General features: G+C 39.8%; 1 protein-coding gene and 1 pseudogene across 3 annotated transcripts in view; one reads left to right on the forward strand and one right to left on the reverse strand.

Annotated features, from left to right (window-relative positions):
• Positions 1 to 19,922, reverse strand: part of Usp6nl (USP6 N-terminal like) — a 134,632-nt gene that overhangs the window by 58,169 nt on the left and 56,541 nt on the right. For 2 of the 3 annotated variants that reach the window (XM_041630734.1, XM_041630732.1), the window contains exon 3: positions 1,738 to 1,805. In XM_041630734.1, coding sequence (XP_041486668.1) covers positions 1,738 to 1,745 — 8 coding nt within the window. In that variant the 5' untranslated portion in view covers positions 1,746 to 1,805. Of the gene's footprint in view, positions 1 to 1,737; positions 1,806 to 18,635; positions 18,682 to 19,922 lie in introns of those variants that run through there. The other variant, XM_041630735.1, reaches the window with a different exon arrangement.
• On the forward strand, positions 17,600 to 18,032 carry LOC121432635 (annotated as a pseudogene).

Raw genomic sequence — 19,922 nt, forward strand, 5'->3', positions numbered from 1 at the left:
GTATTTAATCCCAGCACTCAGGAGGCACAGGCAGGTGGGAAGTGGATCTCTATGAGTTCAAGGCTTGGCAAACTGAGAGCACTCTTCAGTTTGTAGTTTGTAGTGCTGAACATGCAAGGACTACTTGGCAATGGCTCTCGTGCTCTCTGTCCTCCCCACTTGCACAGCACTGCCCCCTGCTGATCCCTTGAGTTTTCTTCAGGCACTCCAACTCTCTGATGATTGCTTCTTCATAGGTGACTCTTAACTGTTGGTGCACTGGAAATGCTTTCCCCAGAACACCATTCTAAGTACTCTAGGTACCACTTATTCATAGGCTAACAATGAAAAGTTTAAAACCCCCAAATACAATGGACCAACCCTTCAAATTTTAGACTTGTAGAAACTTCTTCCATTTAAGTGTATTTTATAATGGCTGCCCATATGTTTTCCTTCAAGCAGATTATGAACATCCTATGGGCAAGGACTGTCAAAAAAGGTTTCCCAGTGCCTACCTTAGGCTACATATGGGTGAGCCCTGCGTGGTGGGGAAAAAGTGACTGCAAGTATGAATAACCAGTGCTAAGTGATGCAGATGTAGAACATGGCACCTACAAATAAATGTTATGACCCATTAAAAGAGACAAATATGGAGAAATTATTGGTAATAAATTGATTAAAACCTTTTACATCAAAACTAAGAAATATTCCATGCTAAGGTGATATAAAGGGAGAAAGGGAAAGAAGATGGGAGGGGAAACAGAGAGGAGGGGACGACGAACACTAACAATGTCTATACAGGCCATAAAGAAATCTGTTCTTTTATAAATACCTCCCTGCTGGCTAGTTTTCTTAGAATTAGGAGGTGCTATGTAGACTATTGGGGGAGAAGAGATCAGCAGTCTGACCCAGTTGTGAACTCTGAAAACTACAATAATGACCAGCCTGGCAGCTCATGCCTGTAGGAAGTGAAGGCCCAAGAGGACAGAATCTGGAGTTGGTCTGGCGCTGTTAGAGTGATAGTGCCTAGCCAATGAGGGGTAACCATGTGACGCTGCCTGAGGGCCTAGCAACAGGTGCTGTCAGAGGTCCTGATCATGTCTAGTGAAATGAAGGGTGGCCATGCAATGTCAACAGATGGGAACGGCAGGGTGCTGATGGTATGTAAGACACCCACCCCACCCCCCGTTAACTTGTTAACTAAGAGTCTGCTATAAACCTTTCACCAGACTCCTGGCATCTTCGTAGGTTGACATGGCACCTGACAGGGGATGGATGTCAAGAGAGGTAGAGGCAGTTTCCTTTAGAGGTGTGGTCCCTGGAAGGTTGAGCATGCTCCACTGGATAGCTGCACACCCATGTACATATGGGCAGCACAAATTGGATGGGGGGGGGAGGCAAAAAGGAGAGAGGGAGAATTTTCAGAAATAAGAGAAAAAAGGATTGAACTCAATGTTTTCACAAAGGGAACAAACGCCTTGTTATTTCAGCTCTCCAAAAATTAAGCCCTTTTCTATTTATAAGGATTTTTTTTTTTAGGCTCAATGTCCTTTATTTATGGCTAGAATCCACTTATGAGTGAGTACATAACCACATTCATCTTTTGGGGTCTGGGTTACCTCACTCAGTATAGTGTTTTCTATTTCCATCCATTTGCATGCAAAATTCAAAATGTCATTGTTTTTTTTACCACTGAGTAAGGATATTTATATGGATTTTTAAATAAAGCCTACTCAAAGAATAAATAAAGATACTTACTCTGTCATATTTAGCAACTATTTCAGCTCGTTCCTGAGCAAGTTTGAGTGCTACATCCTGGTCCGAATCTGTGGAGAGATCAAATTTAGATGGACTGTTATCCTGAGAATAATAGTCATAAAACTAATAAAACATAAAAGCAATACTGCTTACAAAAAAATTAATAAAATTAAAATGAGCTAGATGCAGCTTCAGAATACCAACTGATTTATCTGTTTTCACTGTGTATAAACTCAGAGCATAAATTTACTACCACAGCAAACACTTCTAGGACAACAAATCGAAGCCTCTGCTGTGGTCTTAATTTCAATCAGATGTGCCCCTCACCCACCTCCATGTTTGAGCATCTGGTCTTGAGCTGGTGGTGCTATTTTGGGACACAGAACCTTGCCTTGACTGGAAGATGGGGTTGGAGGTGACAGGGCAGGCCTTGAACATAGAGCCCAGCCTAGCGCCTCTCTCTGCTTGCTGGTTTAACACCGTTCGAGAGGGGTCTGCAACATGTTCCTGCCACCCTGCCTTCCTAGCCATTGCCCAGAAACCATAAACCAAAATAAACATGTCTTTCCTCACACTGCTTGTATAAGGTATTTTGATTTTATTAATTTTTTTTGCTCACTGTGACAAGGAAAGTAACTAATACTGCACTCAAAATCAACTTTGAATTTAAATTTTCATAGAACTAGGAATAGAAACTGAAACGGTAAACTCTTAATGTTTCCAGGGGTTGCGGAAGAGTTTTAACTGGGAAATGAGAGTCAAGGCAATGCAGGGAAAGGGACGGGAGAAAGGATAAACAACGCTAAGGATGCTAAGAGCCAGAGGGAACATTATTTTATGCTTGCTTAAAAATAACATATGTGAAAAAAAAAAACATATGTGTAACTTGTCCTAGTTTGCTTTCTATTGCTGTGATAAAACATTCTGACCAAAAACAACTTGGGGAGTATGCTGACTAGGTGTTTTGTTAACTTGGCATACACTAGAGATACCCTAAAGAGGAACTCTCACTTGAGAAATAGTCATCCTCTGTCTATGGGGCATGTTCTTAACTAATGATTGATATGGAGAGGTCAGCCCACTGTGGGCAGTGCTACTCCAGGGCAGGTGGTCCTGGGTTGTGTAAGAAAGTAACCTGAACTAGTCACGAAGAGCAAGCCAGTAAGTAGCACTCCACCCGTGGGCTCTGCTTCAGTTCCTGCCCTTTCTTCCCTCAGTGACAGACTGTGACAACGAAATAAACACTTTCATCCACAAGTTGGTTTTGATCTATGTTTCATCAAAGGAACAGACAGGTGAGTGAGTGGGTGGACAGACGGACAGACGGATGGACACACAGACAGACAGAGACTGACAGGTACTATGATAAAAATAAAGGGCAAGAGATGCCGCCTGCACCTACTGGACAAAAGAGGTGACTGACTACTGTCCCAGCTGGACAGCTCCATCTTTAGGCTCTAGGCCCTGGGGCACATCCCATGACCCTCCCTCACCCATTGCAGCCCAACTAGCCAATCAGCCTCCACTCCCATTGGACCCTGTAATCTACAAGTCCTACTCCGCCCCACAAACCCAACCATATCCACAGCGCCAGCATCCCCCTCCCACAAAGCACAGACACCAACTGCACCAATTGGACTAAGAGCTGCTGTGGGATAATGGTCTTTTATCCTGTCACTTGTATTATTTTTAATAAAATGCTGATTAGCCACTAGCCAGGCAGAAAGTATAGGCGGGGTGACCAGGCAGGAAGTAGAGGCAGCACAATGAGAACAGGAGAATTCTGGGAAGAGAAAGTTTCAGTCCTCAGCCATAACCCGGACGAAGAGGAAGCAAGATGTGACTGTCTCGCCGAAAAAGGTACCAAGCCATGTTGCTAACACACGCAAGAATTATGAGTCATAAGAGTTAATAAGAAGCCTGAGATACTAAGTCAACCAGTTTATGATTAATGTAGACCTCTGTGTGATTTCTTTGGGACTTAATGACTGCAGGAACAGGGCAGGACAGACCCTTAGTCAACAAAGAGCGGCCCTCCAGAGGCACAGACACTACCTGCACCTATTGAAGGAAGTGATGGGTAGAAGGCAGTGCAAGAACACATCCAACAACATAAAGAGCAATATGGTACCACCAGATCCTAGTGGTTCCACAACAGCAAGATCTGAACATCCCAATGCAGAAGAAGCAGAAAAAAAATGACTTTAAAAATAACTTTATGAAGATGATAGAGGTCCTTAAAGAGGAAATGAAAAATTAACTTAAAAAAATCAAAAACAAGCAAAAAAAAAAAGAAAGATAGAAAGAAATCATTAAATCCCTTAAACAAAGCCAAGAAAGTCAAGAAAGAAACAAACAGGTGAAAGAAACAATTCAAGACTTGAAAATCGAAATAGAGGCAATAAAGAAAACACAAACTGGGGGAATTCTGGAAATGAAAAATCTGGCTAAACCAACAGAAAATACAAATGCAAGCATAACCAACAGAATACAAGAAATGGAAGAGAAAAATCTCTGATGCTGAAGACTGGTCAAGGAAAATGTTAAAGACATCAAAGGCATAACACAAAACATTCAGAAAATCTGAGACGCCATGAAAAGACCAAACCTAAAAATTAATAGGGATAGAAGGAGAATACCGGCTCAAAGACAAAGAAAATATATTCAATAAAATCATAGAAAAAAACTTTCCCAACCTAAAGAAGGATATGCCTATGAAGATACAAGAAGCTTACAGAACAGCAAACAGACTGGACCAAAAAGCAAAGTCCCCATACCACATAGTAATCAAAACACTACCATACAGAATAAAGAAAGAATATTAAGAGCTGCAAAGGAAAGGGGCCAAGTAACATATAAAGGCAGACCTATCAGAATTATACCTGACTTATCAATGGAAATAATGAAAGCCAGGAGGTTCTGGACAGGGATTATGCAGACACTAAGAGAACATGGATGCCAGCCCAGACTACTATACCCAGCAAAACTTTCAATCACCATAGATGGAGGAAAACAAGATGTTCCATGACAAAACCAGATTTAAACAATACCTATCCATAAATCCAGCCCTACAGAAAGTACTAGAAGGAAAAGTCCAACCCAAAGAAGTCAGCTACATCCATGAAAACACAAGCAATAGATAATCCCACACCAGCAAATCCAAAAAAGGGGGGGGGGGGACACACACACACAATGCCACTACCAATAGCAAAATCAAAAATAACAGGAACTAGCAATCACTGGGCATTAATATCCCTAATATCAACAGATTTAATTCACCTATAAGAAGACACTTATAGAAGGCTAACAGAATGGATTCGGAAACAGGAGCCAAACATATGCTGCATGTAAGAAACACACCTCAACTTCAAAGACAGACTTTACCTCAGAGCAAAGGATTGGGAAAAGATTTTCCAATCAAATGGACGTAAGAAGCAAGCCGGTATAGCTACACTAATAGATAACAAGCTAGACTTCAAACTAAAATTAATCAAAAGAGATGGAGAAGGATATTTCATATTCATCACAGAAAAAAATCCATCAAGATAAAGTCTCAATTCTGAACATTTAAGTTCAAAGGCACCTACACATGTAAAAAAATTATTCAATCTTAAATCACATATCAAACTCCATATAATAAAAGTAGGAGACTTCAACACCCCATTCTCACCAAGGGGTGGGTCTGCTAGACAGAAACTTAACAGAGAAAAAAGAAAACTAACAGACAATATGACTCAAATGGACTTAACAGACATATATAGAACAGTCTACCCAAACACAAAAGAATATACATTCTTTTCAGCACCTCATGGAACTTTCTCACAAAGCAAATCTCAACAGATAACAGAGATTAATAAACCCCTGTATCTTATTGGATCACCATGGATTAAAGTTAGAATTCAACAACACAAAATACAGAAAGCCTACAAACACATGGAAACTAAATAAAGTTCAACTGAATTATCACTGGGTCAAGGAGGAATTAAAGAAATAAACTAAAGACTTCCTAGAATTCACTGAAAATGAAGTTACATTTCTTTTACTCGGGGCGGGGGATTTCTTTCACTTTTCTCAGAGTACAAAATGCTAACAAGCTCTCCCTTCAGTGTAAGTGTGAATAGTAAGTACATAGAAGGAATGATTGTATATAGTAACCAAAACATACACTAGTAGTTCACACGTTTACAACACACTACAAAGAGACGACTGAGATAAGCATTCACATAGCACCACCCTATTCTGATGCTCAGCTTTGAAACAACAGACTCCTACCTCTACTGAACAGAAGAAAGTGCGTGCATAGAAATTAAATCCAAGCCCACTGAGCTCCAGCAGTGCCATCAGAGCTGCTAAACATTTCCTTCCAAACCAGCAGTCGAATGTTTTCCTAAGATAACTTTAATAGCAGGCCTTACCCACAACCAGTCCCAAGTCTGCCAGCAGATTTCCGATACAAGAAGGAAAAGTTTTAAAGTGTAAAAGAAAAAAAAAGAACAGGAAATAATGAAAGAATGAGGGTAGGAGCTTAAGTGTCAATAATCAGAAAATGTGGATAAGCCACTGTTTATGAATCTTTACTCCGATCACTATCAGGCTAAGAACTCTACAAGAGAAAACCCAGTTGTCTAAAGAGATCATCCTGGAACTGGATGAAACTACATCCTGATTCTAGAATGACAGGGTGCTTTATACAATACGATCAGAACAGTTTCCTCAGCCAGGTGGCAGGGGCTTCTGTTAAGAGACTAAAAGGAAATACTAGTTTTTCTACTGCTGAACGTGCAGACATTATTAATTCACACTTCATGGTATAGTGCGCCTACAGCACAGAGAGCAATCTGCTAAAATCGTGTTTCCTGCTCTCTTGTCTCAGGGCATAAGCTTACGGCATACACTCGATTGCTTATTTAAAACTTCCATTGTGAGAATCGAGAGTTTACCCCAAAGCTTTTATCACAAAAACACTAATAGCCACCTTGTGTCTGTGCAAGTATGCAGAAGTTTGGGCAACTACTGAACAATAACAGCTGTGCCACTCAGCTTATACCCATGCCATCATCAAATAAAAACTCAAATAAGGTGTTACCACAGTATTTACACAATAATTTATGCTCCACTTTTATAATAAATCCATAAAATAAGTTTATTTGGAAAAACCATTGCCACAATATTTTATGATTTAAATATAATTCATATTAGTAAATGTATGTAAAGAAAAATTCCCTGTCCTTAAAAATAAAGCCATGAGGAGAAATATGAGAAATGACTTTAAAAAGCTCCTTACTTTACAAAGTTAGCTTTATACTAAAGTACATGGGAAATTATCTCTTGGCACAAATTTATGGAAGAAAATGACAACTATTGCATTTTTCAGAAGCATTTTAAAAATAGACATTTGATGTCTCAAATCCGCCCCGCCAAACTTTTAAGTATCCACTTGAACTGCATTCTTTAAAAACACACATTACAACATCACTAAATTTCAAATTCAATCCCATAAAACAACACTGACAGAAGGCTGCTTCTTCCTTGTGAATACTTAAATAGGTGAGAAGTGTACAAAACAATATCAACTTTAGAAGTCCTTCACCCTTCCTTAGATAGTCAGGCTGGCTTTGGAAGGTGACAGCGGCTTCACAGAAAACTGATCTACTCCAAGGTTTTATTATGTGAGGGTGGTAGGTGGGGTCTCATACATTCTGCAACTGACAGAAATGGGGGGAGGCAGCTCTACTTAAACTGTAAAACAGCACAAGAAAGGATGCTTAAAATGCATTCTTTCTTTTTCCAAATGGGAAAAGGTCTCGCTGTGGTTACATAGACTATGGATACTCAAACAAAGATGAGGTTTGTTGAAAGGAAAAACCCGTCTTTCAGGCTGAATCCCAACTAGAAGCCACAGCAGCCTACACCCAGCATTCCATCCTCCAGTAAACAGGGGCTTTACACAAGCAACCTCACATGCCACTTACACTTCAAATTAGCCACATTCTTAGTGCATTCAACAAAAGTTGTCATGGAACGCACATACACATGCACACAAATTATTTAAAATATAAATTAAATATAAGAAGAAATATTCTTCAAGTCTACTTTATATCTTAGCACATTTTAATGTGAAAATACTGGGTCTGATTCATATTATAAATACATGATAAAGTAGTGCTCCTGGGAACAGAACTTTTAAAAGAAATTAAAGTGTATTATACTTTTGGGGTGGAGGAAAAGAAACATATCTACCATAGCAGCACCAGTGCAGAGGCCAGAGAACAACTTGTAAGAGTTAGGTCTCTTTCTCTATCATGTGGATTCCAGGGGATTGATATTAGGTCATTTGGCTGAACCTGGATGAGGCCATACCTCTATGCACAGAGTTACCTTGCAACCCCACGTTCCAAATATTTTTAATAAACTACCTATTTGTAATGAAACTTTTATTCTCTTTTATCTAATTTTCCTTACTATAATCATTTCTTTAAATGGGCAGAGACCTATAATTTGAAAACCATTTTGCATAAATTAACAGCCCTATAACTATTTTTGTGTGCCTAGGAACTTTAAGTACACTGAATTAAATAAATAGTCATGAATTAAGTTTATACTCCACTTAGGGTAGCAATAATACCCAATAACAGAAGATCTAAAAAAGAAAGGAAAAAGTCAAGTCATACACTAAGGAAGGAGAATCAAACTGCCATCAAGCTTCTGAGAAAAACTATCATGAACTTGGAATTTTACAACATAAATGAGGAAAAATACACACACACACACCACGCTTCTAGATAGTTCAAACATCAAACAACTGATGTCCACAGCCTACTGGGAGAAAGGGTCTGCACACGGGATGAACTAGGGTCTAGAAGAAACTAACTATGCAGAGAGGTTCAACTTCATCACAAGAATCCAGAATAAAAGTAGGAAAAGATAGCCAACAGTGGAAGTTGGCAGACTCCAGAAGGAATCAATCTTACTAATCAGTAAATGGCGTTCAGGTTTCTGGCTCTAGAACTATAGACTAAATCTGCACCATTTGAGCCATGCTGCAATTTCAGCAACATAAATATACAAGGATTCAAAGTTTGCTACCTCTACAATACTTCTTTCTAAAGCAAATTTGAGGATAAAGAAAAACAATACAAAACAAAGTAACAAAAGACACTGGTAGGCTTTCTGTCAAACTGCAGTCAAGACTTTGAACTTCTCTCCCATGAAGCCTTGACCCTGAGCCCTAATCTTCATCCTAATCTCTGCCTCTCCAGTCCAATTGTAAGAAGAATCTTGCAAAGCCCCACATCTACACAACCGACCGTTCTGGCCTGCCTTCAGCAGGAATCCTGTCACAGTTGTCTTTTAGTCATTTTCTAGCCACGGACACTGTCTCGCCCTCATCACTCATTAGTCAACATAAATCATTATATTTGGAAATGAGTTTGAGCTAGATTCTCTTCCCCATAGTGATAATCTTGACACTGGTTTTTAATAGTCTTAAACAAAACACTCCTTACCTTTTAAAACAAGTATAAAATAATTTTCTTTCTACAAAATCAAAAACAGAAGACACAGAATCCAAGAAATCACAAAAAGTAACAGACATTTCCCTATGCCAAATATGTAGCTGCCCAGAGAGCAATCCATCTGCATTAGGAAAGGGAATACAAGATTCTTTCATGAAGTGCATCAGATCCAAGTAACCTCAAGGATATGGTGCTGTAAAGTTTGTATCAGAGCACCAAAAAGAGTGAGAGACTCCTAGAACCCTCCAAACAGGCAAGTAGTACAAAAAGCTATAGTCCATATATGAAATAAAATCCAAAGGGGTATGGCACACGAGAAAGTTAATTCATAAGACCTTGACAAGGGCAATATTAGGATATTTCCTATATACACTTTACCATATTATCTGAGAAGTTAAAGGTCCTGCCATTACTGTGATTACAGAAAACTGAATTGCCTATTAATACTTGGAATACATTTTAGGATCCAAAATAAACCTAGATGTGCACACATACACAAGCTATTCCTACAAGCAACTACTGCTACACACAACTGATACCAAAATTTTCTCTAGAGTATACAAAATGTGCATGTTTTGTAAACATACAGATTTTATTATTTTTTAAATTTATGTGTGCGTTTGTGTGAGTAAACACATATCCACAGAGGCCAAAGATAGTGTCAGATTCCCTGGAGCTGGAGTTATGGTTGTATTTATGCCCAACGTGAGTGCTAGGAGCTGAACGCTGAACATGGGTCTTCTAGAAGAGCAGCAAGAAGTTTTCACTGCTGAGGCACCACCTCCAGCCCCCATATATTGTATGTTCCCTTTTCTGCAAAAATAAACCACAAGCATCCTCTTAAAAATGTTAGAGTTGACTCTTTCCCAGCTACCAGTATGCCCCGCTGGTAGTGCATATCTATAACCTATAAACCTACTTAAGTAGGGTACCAACAGTGTCTACCAACCAACAAGGCAAAGAGGTAGAAGCAGTGAGCTCTGGCTCATGCTGCCCGATAATTTCCATGTTTAACAACATGGTAACACTGAGCAAAGAGTTCAGGCTGGCTCCAGTACACCAGTGACTCTACCTTTTCACGGCTATGGAGAATCTTAATGTGTTCATGTAATCTAGTTAACCTGTCCTCCCTTGGGAACCTGAACTAGGAGAAGTTGAAAAAGATAACTCAATGGGCAACAATGACAAAAGGCAAGTTGAAAACTGGGGAGGCATAAACTACTAGTAAGCAGAGTACAGCGGCTGCCACAGGGAGGGAAACAGTGTATCCTATCTTATTAAATCCAGAGTCAAGCACCACCAGCAACCCTTCAACCTAAGAGAGACAGAAGCCTAAAGCTGATTGGTGCTTCAGTTCCTGAGAACTCTGATTTTCAATTCAATATAATATTCTCTTTTTCCTCCTAATATAATGTAAATAAGTTTTTTGTTTGTTTGTTTTTACTTATTCTTAGAGCTCCTCCATCTTTCTACCAAAATCAACAGTTCTTGGAAGTAATGGTCTTAATTACTTGTAATCATTTTCTGATTGGATCATGAACCATGCTGGACCAACAATAGATTGGAGGCTCTTGTAGTGAATTTGAGTTCAGTTCCCAGCCACCCACGTGGTAGACCACAACCAAACATAACTCCAGTTTCAGGTGATTACATGTCCTCTACCCACCTCTGCAGGCACCAGGCAAACACATGGGGAACATAAAGACAAACATATATAAATTCATATACATAAAAGTGAATAAATTTTAAAAACTATATTTTTTAAAATCTTTAAATGCTAAAGCCTTAATATAGCCACCCAGTGTTCAAAACTTCAGCATTTACTTTGCCATGCTCTAAAGCCAAAGCTAGAATGCTCAAGCAGAACTAAACAGATTACATTTGAAGTACAACTGAAAACAAATCAAAAGACCCTGAGGGGTCACCAACTTTGACTGATGGGTTCAGTGCAAAATGAAGTAAGTGTAAGCACCCACAGCTGGTCTTCCGAGATGGCTTACTCTGAAACAGCATTCAGGTCTCTCTCCAGCAAGGGCATCAGCAGGAAATCCTCTATGAAGCACTGGCCCAGTGTGACCTCCTGCCCTTTACTCCCCTTCACTGCCAGGTCACCCACAGCAATGCAGTTCCACCTCCCTATATCTGAATTGTTTACTCTGCATTACATAAATGTCTTACAAAAATGTGCAACTTCAAGAAAACTCTTATCTCCTCCTTTCTTCCTCAACTCATACGTTAATCTTAGAAAAATCACTTGGCTTTCAGCCATCTCTCTTATATTCACTTTGGAACAACAACAAAAGATTCTAATCAAAGTTGCAATTATAAAAATAGTACAAGTAACCAGGAAAAGGTTAAGAAAGACAAGGAATGATGATATATGAAAGGACCAGTGTCCTCAGAAACAACTGAACATTCTCCCCAAATAGCTACATGTTTCTACATTCATTTCACATCCGTCTGCATTAATATGTAATCTCATATAATAGAGTACTAAAAATATGTCTAAATGCTTTAATATTATCTTTTAATTACCAGTGAATGCCTTACCATTGCATTCAAAATATTCCTTACATTACTGTCAGAATGATTAGCAACATTCCTATTATGACGTGCTTTAAATTGTTTTAAATATTTTTCATTAAAGTTACAAAATACATATCGAAAAACCAATTTCTACTAGAAGTTCAAATGCTAAAGTCAAGCAGATGGTGGCGACGGGAAATCATTGTAAGTCAAGCAGATGGTGGAAACTGGGGACCACTGTAGGTCAGATAATAGTGGGGCCACTTGCAGGACCACTGTAAGTCAAGCAAACGGTGGAATCAAAGGACCACTGTAAGTCAAGTAGAAGATGGTGGAGTTGGGGGACCACTGTAAGTCAAGGAGATGGTGGAGCTAGGGACCACTGTAAGCCAAGCAGATTGTGGAGCTGGGGACTACTGTAAGTCAAGGAGAAGATGGTGGAGTCAGGGAACCACTGTAAGTCAAGCAGATGGTGGAGTCAGGAGACCACGGTAAGTTAAGCAGATGGTGGAGCTGGGGACCACTGTTTTCCCTCTTCCCCAACAGCAACCCAGCAGCACAGCTGGGGCTCTAAGAGAAACAATCAGCAGGGCTGCAGCTTCAGTTTCTTTTAATTTGTCACATTAGTATTGGATTTCCTTGCAACTGGTCCTCAGCTACCACCTTAGCCTGACTCAGTCCCCAACACTCTCTGTGTGATAGGAATAAAAAGATTAAATTTGTAACAGATGAGTTGCTTATAAGACATGCTTAAGATGAGTAAGAACAGGATAAATGCCCAATACTTTAAATGCAAAGCCTCTAGCATCAGTAGATATTCAACATTTCTAAATAAATAAGTCACAGTTTTAACAATTCCTGAAAATACTTCTATAACTTGCTTCTCAATATCTAGAAAGGAACAAAGTAATTTCTTAAAGTCTTAAAAAACAATTGCTGACTAGGACTCATTATAAGAGAAAATCTTTTTTCCCTCCACTCAAACTAAATCAAAACCTCAGCTGTAGGCAACTCTGCTTTCACACTGCCCGTTTTCCTAAAGATAACTGGCTAGTGCTTCTGGTCTCCCGATTTCCACATAGTAATGTAAACTAATGTCTCTGCTACTAACTATAATCCCCATGAACAAAAGACAGTATATCCTCCATGTTGGTCTCTTTGGAATCTATCAGTCTTGTACATGTTTTTCACTACAAATGTGTATGTCTGCTTTCTCTTACATATTTACTTTATTTTAAAATTTCTGTTTACAGCTTACATTTATATTTTTATAGTTTATGGACTCTAACGTTTAGACACAAACACATATATCTGTTTTCTTTAAATTCTGATTATTTATAAGCCCTTCACAAAGTGGGGCACCTGGGAAAGGTGGGCACCTGTACCTTGTCTGTTGCATTTATGTTCCACCTACTTCCTCCCTTTTGTCTTGCTCAGTCTCTGTCTCTACCAAAAGGTTCCATGCTCCCCAGGGTTCCCATAAACCTATAGATCCAGCAGCTCAACACCAAGAACCTTCTCCCACACAACTCTCTCCACCTTCCAAGAAACAAAAGGATGTTTAAAGTCAAGGATCCAAAAAGCATCAGAGCAAGGTTGGCCTGCTCCTACTTTGTCTCCTGACCTCTGTCTCCATGTACCTGCTCTCTCTACTCTGCTCTCCTCCCCTGCACCTCCACCACAGGAAGGCTTGGGAATGCCTGGCTGTCATCCAGTGAATACGTTCATCTAAGTCCTGAAAGAGCCTTTTCAAACCCAATGCCATGTCTCCCAGTCAGTCAATGAAGGATATTCTGGGGCTTGAGACAAAACTGAATCACAACTGACTCCCAGAAGCCTCAAATCCAGACTAGGAACTCCTACACTTTATACAATGATTCACAGGGAAAGGGAAACAAAATGATGTAATAATTACTACTGATGAGAAATATAATTACTAACTGTTGACTGTGAATCTATTTCCCACCTTTGGCGGCAGGGTGGAACACCAACAGAAGATGTTTATGATACTTAGAACCAAGACAAATGAGTCACTTCACTCACTTTGCCTCGTCTACTGTTGCCAACAAACTTAAAATTATACCTTAACTGTTTTTCCAGAAGGATGATTGTCTTAATAGATGACACAAGAGTAGTTTGCAACAACTCCTTATTTGTGGATGTTCCAAAAGCTGTTTACTGGGCTATTTCTACCTGACAGATACTGTGATAGGCCTTAACATGCATAACCTCATTTCCTATAGCAACAACCTGCTACGTTAGGTTAGGACTTAAGTCTAGTTTTCCCATGGGGAGACTGGAATGGAAAAGTTAAACAATTCAGGTCATACAGGAATAAGCTACAGAGCAGGACTGAAATCCAGGCTGTCAGCTTCAACACCATGTTTGTAACCACCTCTCACATTTGCCCAAGTAATCCATGGTATTCTTGTTACACCTCCTCCTTCTGTCACTGGCCCTTACAACACTTTCCTTAGAAACAAATCTGAGACTCTCAATCCTCTTGCCTCAGTTTTCTGAATGCTAGGATTAGAGGAATGTCCCACCAGGTCCAGCTTTTTCGCCAATCAATCCTTACAGCTGTATGCTGGATTCCAAGAGCCTTCTAATCTCACCAAATAGTCGGCCATTTATGCAAAACGGAGGCTAACAGTGTCTAAAGAATGCAAGGACAACTTACATATATTATTCTTTGGGATAGCAACTATGCCTTTCTATTATGTTTTAAGTTATAGGTTTTAAAATAAACACAGAAAGTAACAAAAAGTTGCAAAACTTTGACAAATAAATAATCAGCTAATGTATAAAGTAAACACTAATAAAACACTGCTTTTGGATGATACTGAATCAACCACCTTCACAATTACGAGAAGATGATATTGAATCTATTTCATTTACTCTTTCTACAGTTCTTCCCAGAACATTCAGAAAGAAAGGATGTACAGTTATAATCACTGCAATAAAAGTTTGTCCTGAATTTGACCCTGTAAGTATTAATAAAAATAATGTGACTGGAGCAGATTTTGTTTGCAGGGTGTTGTTGATGTTGTTTGAGCCAAGTCTCACAAAACAGCCTTGCTGACCTAAGTCATTACTACAGCTCAGGCTGTCCTTGATGTCAGGATCTTTCTGCCTCAGCCTCTCAGTGCTGGGATTAAAGATGTGTACCACCACTGCAGACAACAGATACAAGACAAAAGGAATGAAAGGTGATTCACAGAGACTTTACTCTAATAGTACATAATTCCAGACAGTTTGAAAAACTTATTTTCAACTAAATATCCTATTTTCTATTTTTCTAAAAATGGTATGTAAAAGCCAGACTGTGCCAAAATGGACACAAATTGCCTACTTCAACTAAATATGAAGCGAAAACTGCATTCAATGCTTTGACGTGTCTAAGTATTGGTCCCTGGTTCAAACTGGACCTTAATGCCATCAAAGCCAGCAGTCTGACAAGAATTATCCGATGAATGGCACAGAATGAATCAAAGTATTTTTGTCACAAGAAAATGTCACCCAATTACTTCTTTAAAAAAAAAAAAAAAGTTCCCTAGGGGCTGGAGAGATAGCTCAGCAGTCAAGAGCTGTTTGCTCGGGCAAAGGAATAGGGTCCTATTGCCAGCATCCTGACAAAGCAGATCAAAAGTGTCTCTAATTCCAGTTCCGGAAAGTCCAATGCCCTCTTCTGGTCTTCCGGAGCATAACACACACGTTTGCACTTACACATATGCAATCAAAACATCCATACAAATAAAATAAAAAATAAATTTTAAAGGACCCTAAACTCAAGCATGGTATCTCAAAATTCTCACAACACATAGCTGTTTTAAACACAATTCAATAATTCTAGGCAACATATACATAAGCATTTCAATATGTATGTGTTTAATATGTATTAATATTCCGTACATTCAATTACTACTAATATGCTAGTACTATCACTGAGTTTGGTGGCTCATATACTAAGTAAGATGTACTTTACATAACAAGTACAAAAGTTATATGCAAAAGTGCTAGTTACTCATTAGGTACCAGATGAATTAAGTTAACAATGAAAGGCCTGGCTCACAGATAACAGATAGCACTTACTCCGCATAGTCTAAATTCTGTTATCTCATTTAACCTCCTCACTTCAAAACCATGAAGTAGGTATCATTACTGGTCATTAAACAGACAGGAACATTACTAGGTTAATTAACCTGCAAAGATCACACAGCTTTTTAGTTCTGGAGTAACATTTGGACCAAAGCAATAAAGCTTCAAGGTTTTCTAAACCTGTCAGGTAGTCTATCACCAAAACGACAAGAAAATGTCAGCATAAGCTCAACTTAGCATTAAATAAGGGCAAGAGGCAAGGAAACACCCTTGAGTCAATGAGACAATGAGGGGAAACAAAATAAAGCTGCACAGAAAAACAAGGTCCCATTGGAAGCCCAGCTGCTAGGATCAGCTCACACACTGGCTAAGCTTCGTCACCTGACACGGTTCCACCTTGCTCAATATCCAAACAGCCATTACATATTACAGAAATAGTCAATTTGTACATTTCAAGTGAGAAAAGTGAAATATGAAGGTAAAGCTACTCTTCTTAAGCTATATTCGCGTGGGAGCTTCAAGTTCAACACATATCTAGAAAGCACCAAGGCACAACACCACAAAATTTAAAAAGCAAAGACATGTTTGTCTACTTCCCAACTAATAAATTATATGTTGCTAAGAAAATAGCACACAGTAACCAGGAAGTGGGCTGGCTGACTTCCACGCCCTCAAATAAACATGCTCTGGTTAAGTTTCTATAAGAGACTATCCTCCTCCAATAAGAGTAATGGTTCCTCAACACTGCTGATTCCACTACATGCTGAGGTCTGAGTTTCTGAAGTTTTGCTTCACTGGTATTATGAAGAGCCAAAGAGTTTTGTAGAATCTGCTTATTATAAACAAGTATGCAAGTTTTTCCAAAGTTAAACTGAAGCAGTCTGGTATTATTTCATATACCACTAAGTACAATAAAGCTTTATTTTTAAAAATATTTTGCTAGTTACCAATTACAAGTTGCTGGGCAGGAAAAAGAAGTTCCCCACAAAGGGCCTTTGCACCCTATATTCTGTCTCTCATTTATACTCCAGTTAATAGAATTCAGTCCTACACTTATTCAAACTCCTTTCAATGTCTCTTGTATAAGTTTGTATAGCACATACATTCTTTGAAGCAAGGATTTATTAATTCTGAAGATGAAACTTTCAAGGCAGTATTTTTAACATACGCATCACTGGCAACTTATGAAGTATATAAATATTGTAAAGACTTTAGTATTTCCCAACAAAGACAGTTTCATAAAGCAAACTTAGTACTATCTACAAAGCTTAAGGGACAGAGCATGAATTTATTGTCTTCCTGCTTCAAGGAAGGCACAGCTGCTTCAGACAGCATCCACTTCCTAAAACTCACACAAACTCACTTAGATACCACTTTGAATATCGATGTGAATAATTTAAAAGTAGAGCAAGGGCCTGGGGGGGGGGGAGCTCAGTTGGTAAAGCACTTGCCCTACTCAGGTATGAAAACCTGAATTTGATCCTTAGCACCCACATAAGAATGCTAGGTGTGCTGGTGTGTGCTTGTAACCCACCCAGCACTGCAGCAATGGCGATACCAGATCCTGGGGGCTTGCTGGCAAGCCAGGTTAGCAAAATCACTGAGTCCCAGGTCCTAGGGAGAGACTATTGAAAAACCATGATAGATGGCTCCTGAAAAACATATTCAAGAACACTATAGCTATAGCGCCCTTTTTCCCTGGCTAGCAGCACGGTGGCCGCACAATGCCTGGAGTTACTGTAAAAGACGCTAACCAGCAGGAGTTCTTCAGAGCTCTGGCAGTCTTCCTCATAAAGTCCGGGAAACTGAAAGTCCCTGAATGGGTGGACACAGTCAAGCTGGCCAAACATAAAGAGTTTGCCCCTATGATGAGAACTGGTTCCACACACGAGCTGCTTCTACAGCACGGCACCTGTACCTGCGTGGTGGTGCCGGGGCTGGCTCCATGACCAAGATCTATGGAGATGGCAGAGAAACGGTGTCAGGCCCAGCCACTTCAGCAGAGGCTCCAAGAGTGTGGCCCGCCGCGTTCTCCAAGCCCTGAAGGGACTGAAAATGGTGAAAAAGGACCAAGATGGGGGCCGCAAGCTAACACCTCAGGAACAGAGAGATCTGGATAGGATTGCCAGGCAGGTGGCAGCTGACAACAAGCATTAGAACAAAGGATGCTGGGTTAATAAACTGCCTCATTCATAAAAGAAAAAAAAGAAAACCTATAGCTTCCACACACACAGGTATGTACGTGTACACTCACTCTAACCTATAGCTTCCACACACACAGGTATGTACGTGTACACTCACTCTACTTGTGCACCCCGCATGCAAACACAGACATAAAACCAGAGATGACATGGACAAACTCTTTACCTTACATGACCTCTAAAAGATAAGTATTTTCCAACTGTCTGGTGAGAAACCTGTACAACTGTACTGTTATACAGTATACATAATATTACTGTATCTTCAATAAATAACAAATCCAGTGTGTGTACCCGCTTCTCAGAGTGCCAGTATGGATATCAGAGGATAATTTGTGGAAGCCAGTTCTCACCTCCTACCATGAAGATCCTGGGATTGAACGTGGACTATGGGGCCTGGTAGTAAACCCAACTGAGCCATCTCACAGGCCCTATTCTTAGCATTTTTGTTGGGTTGGTTCCAGCAGGGTGGGAAGTAAAGTAGCCAGTGCTTTATCCTAAGACAAGTTTTGAAAAATAATTACTAAAATAGCTACAACTTAAGTAGTTGTGTTTATGCCACCTGTGCATCTGGACCATACAGTGGGAGGAAGTCAGCCCAGACAGCCAGAGGAGATCCACACCAGCAGGGAAGGACACCTTAGAAGATGCTTGGAGAGAACGGGCTGTGCTGCTCCAGGAACCCGAGGAAGATCTGGCTTGGGCTGGAGGTGAGAAGGCATGAGAGGGGTCTGTTACTTGACATCTTAGCTCTGTGTGACATGTTTTCTTGCCTTAAAGCTCAGTTGTACAGCTTGCCCTTCATTCCTTCCTCCCCTTGCTTGTTTTTTCTCAATTCTGTCCATTCCTTTTCTTTGACTAACTCTTCAGACAAGTCTTTGGCATTCTCTTGGTATTTGAAGATTTTACATTTTATCAGTGCCAACTGTGCAGCAACTCCTGAAACACTGAATAGAAAAATCACTGACCTAGTGAGTCAGCCTCACTACCCAGCTAGTTCCTGTAGTTTTGTTTTTCTCTACTCTATCACAGCACAGAAAGTCATGGGGGTACGGGGTGAACATGGAGGTGGGGATTAGCAACAAAACCTAAACAAAAATATGCAATAGTCTCAGGGAAAATAAGTAGTATCCTGGAAGTAATTTAAAAATTTTCTAGATACATTTATTTTATGTGTATGAACGTTGCCTACACGTATGTCCACACCCCACATGCATGCTTTGTACCCACAGAGGTCAGAAGAGATCATCAAATCCCTGGGAACTCAAATTAGAGACAGCTGTAAGCCACTGTGTGGGTGCTGGGACTCAAACCGAGCCCACAGAAAAAGCAAGTGCTCTGGCCACTGAGCAGTCCTACTGAGGAAAGTTTGACTTGAGGGATTTATATGGTAACACAGCATAACCTCTCCAGATGTGTCTACGAGGTCACAAATCATGTATTTCCCCAGAATTCTGTTTGAAATTTTTATATGAAACCCAATTCTCCAGCACCTGACAATAAATCATCAACACACTGTAAAAGATGAAACAAAATGACAACATAAATAGTACAGACTGTAACAAAATAAACAAAATGCTAATGTGAACTAACAATACTTCTGAGAAGAGCAAATGTGTGCGTTCTAAGTTCTATGCAACTTTACTTTCCTGAATTTCTAACAGACATTACAAACCATGTTTCTAGAATTATAAAGAATTTAGAAATATAGGGCTGGAGAGATGGCTCAGGAGGAAAGTGCTTGGCTTGCTATATGTGTAAATATTGGGCATGACAGATTACATCTGAACCCAGTGCTTGGGGCCAGGAGCTTGTTGGTCAGCCATTCTAGCCAAACCAGCATTAGTGA

The sequence above is a fragment of the Microtus oregoni genome, unplaced genomic scaffold, assembly GCF_018167655.1.
Source record: "Microtus oregoni isolate MIOR12 unplaced genomic scaffold, Mior012 000035F_ref0000213, whole genome shotgun sequence".
Taxonomy (NCBI): domain Eukaryota; kingdom Metazoa; phylum Chordata; class Mammalia; order Rodentia; family Cricetidae; genus Microtus; species Microtus oregoni.